Here is a 5,635-nt window from a genome sequence, read left to right as displayed (position 1 = left end):
GGGACAAAGCCTGTGCTTGGCCTCATCCACCGGCACTCCCCGGCCAGCCGCCTGAGCAGCTAGACCAGGGCGCTCCCGGCCGCGAGCGGCCACCGCGCACCGCCGGCCCCGCCCCGCGAGATGCGCGCGCACCAGGCCAGGCGGGGACGGGAGGGGAGCACCACCCAGGCCCCGCCCCCAGGGCTCAGGGGCGGGGCCGCCCACCGCCCTGCTGGGTCCCCTCGGTCCAGACCAGCGTGGCAGCGCAGGGCCTCTCCACAGGTGGCCGATTGCTGTCAGCTCGCGCTACCGCCGCCAGGGTCACCGCCCCTCAATGTGCCCTGCTGCCAGAGGAGGCGAAGAGCTGGCGGCCTAACCAAGGCATGGAGAGCGGGTTTCAAAACACGTGGTTTAATCAATAGCAAATTTATTTCTTCCTTGGGATTAAAAATATTTTCGTGCCAGCAGGTGGCATGGTGGTTAAAGGCACTGGACATTCCCACCTGGGGGACCTGAGGGCTTGCTTTCTCACCCACCCCGGTTTTTTTTTTTTTTAAGAATTATTTAACTTTATTTATTCATTCACATATTTTGACTAGAGAGAGAGAGGGAAAGCGAGAAAGCAAGACACCAGGTCTGGGACTCAAACCGTGGTTGGCCATATGGGAATGTCCAGTGCCTTAACAACCAAGCCACCTGTTGGTCCCCCGCTCCTGTTTTTGTTTTTTTTTTTTTTTTGCTCTGGTTCTGCGTTTCTGGTGAGTACACGTTCCCTATAGCAAACTAATAAGATAAAAATCAAGTAATTCTTTTAAAAAGTTATTTTCTAAGCCTGCATTTTATCTGAAAGGCTGTCGTTAAATCCCTTTGGTCACATGAAATTTAACTATGAAACTCAAACATATGTGAGCATTATTTTCATATTAACTATATAAAAGGATTTTTTTGTAGAGGTTTTTGCTATAGGGCGCATGCGCTCGCCAGACAGACAGAGACAGAGTGACAGAAAGTGAGAAATCACCCCCCAGTGGGGATGGCCAGGCCGCAAGTCCTTCTCCTCCATTCTCCTCTCGGAATCTTGGGCATACACACACACGCACCCGGCGTGATTTTAAGCCACCAGGTCCAGGACGCGAACCACGGTCGACTACATGGGAGTCCAGCGATATAGCCATTATGCTAACTGCTGGTCCCACCATGTAAAACTTTTTAAAGAATTATTTCATTTGACGTTATTGATTTAATTTGACTAGAGAGGGACAGAGTGAGAGAGAAAGTGAGAAAGCAAGGCACCATCTTTGATAGTTATTTCAAATTGGGCTAGAGCTCATTAAAATGAAAGTTTTTGCAAGTGAATTTAAAAGCCATACACCATACTTTATACTAAAAGAATAAAGATTTTTATTAAGCATTGTAAGTTGCATTCAATAGCCTTCGGATACGCCACACCACGATCCATCGACAGTCAATCAAACCCAACAGCAGTTCATTCTTGCACAATCCATGAGTTAGGGCAAAACTCCCTTCAACTTACAGTAAGATCCTACTTAGCTCTTGCGGGCAGGGGTTGGGGAATTACACCTCATTTCTGATCACTAATGTGATGAAGAGCATCAGAAGTATATGAAAACGAGAAGAAGTGATTCTGATTTCAAAGTACATTGTTTGGAAACATTAACAAAAACATCAAAATGATAGAAGTATACCTGCTTCTACTAAATTCTTGATGGGAAAGTTCTCAAGAACAAGCAATTTGTTTCCTGCTACAGAAGGGGGGGTGGTTTTTTTTTTTTTTCTTTTTAAAGATCAAAGGGTTTTTTCTTTTCACAGAATTTCATATTTTGCTAATATGAAGGCATAAAACAGCAACAAAGAACAATAATGCATACAGCAATGAATACACCAGGGTAATGTTGATATCCGAAACGGCTAGATAATTTGGGGGGGTTTTAGAATAAATGCAACAGAGGTCAATAATCACAAAATTTTAAGGTTAGAGCAAGATCAGTCAATGACTAAACAGAGTTAACATCTTTTATAGGACGATTACTGGTTATTAGCATTTTTGTTTTGCAAATGGGCACATACTGGTAAGAATGAAGAAAGGACGATAACATGCATAATAGTTACTACACGCTGTAAAAATCATGAACCATGCAGAAGTGTAGCTCAGGTCGTAGTCCTCATGGCCTACGTCCGATTCGAAACCGCGGAGTTCACTGATCACAGAGGCATGGTATTAGTCACAACAGGTTTCAGAACACATTGTGTGTGTTGATTTTGAAAGGTCATTTGCATCTTCTATGATTTCAACTTTATCTCCATTGAACTTGCTTGTAAAGTATGTATGATGTGCTGTATATTTAAAATCAGCAGAACGGCAATATTACTCTATAATTTTTTTCGTTTTGATAGTTGCACTTTTTTTTAACACAAAAGAACCACATCAACAGTGATGAAATTTAAGTAAGAAAGAAAAACTGTGGTTGTGCCTTATTTCTTTCATAATCATAAAAATCAAAGCCTTAAACAAAGCTTCATTGTGAAACAGTAATGCAAAAATCAAATATAATGGCATACATATGGTGCCAAATGCTAAAAATGATATTTTAAGCTATATATACTTAAAGACTGCCAAAATTTGTTTTCTTTATAGTTCAAGAAACACAACTATAGGCTTTTGTCATAACCAGTTTAGACTTTATGTGGACTTCGTTTTAAGTGCGGGAGTCAAATGCTCTTCACTTTCTCTCTGTTTTGTTTTATTGTAGCATTTTGACTACAACTGGTTAAAACTAAAAATGTGTTGTTCAAATCTCTGATATCAAAGAGGGATCTGAATTTCCAAAGTCCTCGTTTTTCTCTTACGGAAAGGACAAAATGTACGTAACTGCAGGCTCTCTTTCTCTCCAGATATTCCTAAATCCTTACCCTTCCAGCATCCTTCACCCTCTATAAAAAATAAGTTTACTCTTCTTTATTTAAGACAGCCGCCTCCAGAGCAGCCTCTCTGCGGCAAGCGCTGTCTGTACTTAGTGCATTTAAGTGAGGGTTTGTATTGCACGTTTTAGAGTCAGTGTTCAAGGCACTTTCGGGGTGGCTGGGGGCCCTGGCGTCGCCTGCACTCCCGTTCATCTGGGGAGCCGGCTTCTCCTCGGCCATCACTCCGTTTTCAGCCAGGGACCCGTCTGAAGACACAACAGAGGACTTCGACGCCCCAGATTGTGACTGAAGCTCTTTGGCCACCTCTTCTGCGGAAGCAGCATAAGGAGGTCTGCCCTGTTGAAAACAAGGACAGCAGATGAGAAGGTGGCTCTGGACAAGCAGGGGCAGGAGAGGGGACGCCAACTCTGGCCTCGCGTCCTCGCACACCTGAGAGCACAGGACGTGGGGATTGGGTCCCTCTGACCGCAGTGTGCTCAGGTCCACTGTCCGTTGGTACAGACCCCCTGGCCTCACCTGTTCTTCCTGTGTCCCCTTCCCCGACCCTCTCCGGAGCTGGTGTCCTGAACTGAGGAAGACCCCACTTCAGGAGCTCTAGTTCCTTTGCAGAGCACTAGTTATGTAGGATAACTAACGCCCCCTGATAAGTCTCCTCTGAGCCTGAGACTCTCCCTCAACGGGGACCGAGTGGTGCTGCACCACTGGCCACCTCGACAAGCAGCACAGCAGCGCTCCGAAGCATTGTGACATGCCCTTTCTGAATGGGTCTGGCCCCTGCTCTAACACATTTAAGAATCACCACAAAGCAGGTGGCATGGTGGTTACAACACTGGACTTCCATGTGGCCGACCGCGGTTCAAGTCCCAGACCTGGTGGCTTAAAACTCCCGCCAGGCACATGTGCATTCTGTGCCCACAATCCCAAGAAGAGAACGCAGAAGGGACTGCAGCATGGCCATCCCTCTGGGGAGTGATTTCTCACTTTCAGTCTCTCTGTCTCTCCAGTGAGTGTTCACGTACTATGGTAAAAATCTCTCAAAAAAATTAAAAATAAAAAAACAAAAATTCTCTGGAGACCAACTCAGCACATTTCCTGTGGGCAAGGCGCTCTGGGAGGAGGAGCCAGCTTCAACTCCTTTAGTGCCCAGGCCACAGTCCTCGACTCCTCGGCCTCGGAAAAGGGTACTGTGCGGCCTGGACACTGCTGTAGGGCTGCCCGTGGCGATGGGGGTACGTACCCCACTTCCCGAGTTGTGGCAATCACTGCTCTCTACAAAGGGTCCTCAGGGCTGAAAATCGCTGTCACAGTCTGTCTCAGAGCTGGTGAGGGCCTGGGCAGCTTCACCACCCATCAGCCATTTTTCAGATGAGCCCAGAGCAGGGGCCCAGAGCAGGGACCTTCCAGCCCCCATTCCGTCTTCTTCTCGTCTCCCTATTCTGAAAGTCAGGGCACTTTGACCTTGTCTCAGGGACACCTTGGAAGCCCGGTGTCTCCACGTTTCCCACGTGTTCTCATTTCAGCTTCTGACCCTCTAGAGTTCAGATATGCCCACGGCCTACTCCACAAGCCACCAGTACTGCCATCTGCCTGGAACCTGAGACAAGGAGCCAGTACAGAAGTACTGGCGGTTTCCACTGCGTCCTCTGCAATGCCAGAGCCCTTGCGCTCAGGGAGAGTCCTGTGGCAGGACCCGCTGGGGGCTGGAGTGGCTGCCTTGTCGGGGCTTCCTGCAACCTGCTGGGAGCAGCTCCTCCGGGGTGACAGGAGGAGTGCGTGCTGGGAGAGCTAGCTTCCGCCTGTCGAGAAACACACAGGCTGCCCCTCCACAGCCTGCAGCAGGTCCTTCTGCCACCACAGGTCAGGATGGGCTCACACCGAGGCCGTGCACTGGCAGTAGGACAAAACTGGAAAGGTCAGAAACAGCAGAGACGATGAAAGACAAGGTCCAGACACACTCGGAAAGTAAGGGGCTATATAGTCACACTTTTTTCTTTTCTTTTTTTTTTTTAAGAGAGATTTTTGCAATAGGGTGTATGTGCTCACTGGAGAAACAGGGACAGGAAGAAAGCAATCACCCCACAGCAGGGATGGCCATCCTGCAGTCCCTTCTCCTTCACTCTCCTCTTGGGATCTTGGGTGCACACGCACACACGCCCAGTGTGAGTTTTAAGTCGCCATATCCAGGACTTGAACTATGGTCAACTACATGAGAGTCCCGTGACATAACCATTATACCATCTGCCAGTCCCATACTTCTTCTTTTTAAAATTGTTTTGCAGGGGGCCAGCAGGTGGCATGGTGGTTAAGGATGCTGGATTTCCACATGGCCAACCACAGTTTGAGTCTCGGACCCGATGGCTTGTTTTCTCTCTCTCTCTCTCTCTAACCCTCTCTGGTCAAATTAAAAATGAATAAATAAATAAAGTTCAGAAAAAAAGTTCCTAAAACAAACAAACAAAAATTGCTTTGCAGGGACCAACAGGTGGTGTGGTTAAGGCACTGGACACTCCCATGTGGCCGACCACAGTTTGAGTCCTGGACCTGGTGGCTTGCTTTATCAATTTCCCTTTCTTTTTCTCTCTCTAGTCAAATTAAAATAAATGAATGAATAAATAAAATTAAATAAATAATTTTTTTAAAAAAATGAAAAGAATGGGGGACCAGCAGTTAGCGTAATGGCTATGTCGCTGGACTCCCATGTAGTCGACCGCGG

At 47.1% G+C, this 5,635-nt stretch overlaps 1 protein-coding gene across 1 annotated transcript in view; it reads right to left on the bottom strand.

Moving 5' to 3' along the window:
* Positions 1-2,946: 2,946 nt before the first annotated feature.
* Positions 2,947-5,635, bottom strand: part of FAM120A (family with sequence similarity 120 member A) — a 103,372-nt gene continuing 100,683 nt past the window's right edge. The window contains exon 17 of the mRNA XM_027765520.1: positions 2,947-3,258. Coding sequence (XP_027621321.1) covers positions 2,947-3,258 — 312 coding nt within the window. The remainder of the gene's footprint in view (positions 3,259-5,635) is intronic.

This window comes from Tupaia chinensis, unplaced genomic scaffold (assembly GCF_000334495.1).
Source record: "Tupaia chinensis unplaced genomic scaffold, TupChi_1.0 Scaffold138619_1, whole genome shotgun sequence".
NCBI classification, from domain to species: Eukaryota; Metazoa; Chordata; class Mammalia; order Scandentia; family Tupaiidae; genus Tupaia; species Tupaia belangeri.
This window is presented reverse-complemented; position numbering and strand designations above follow the sequence as displayed.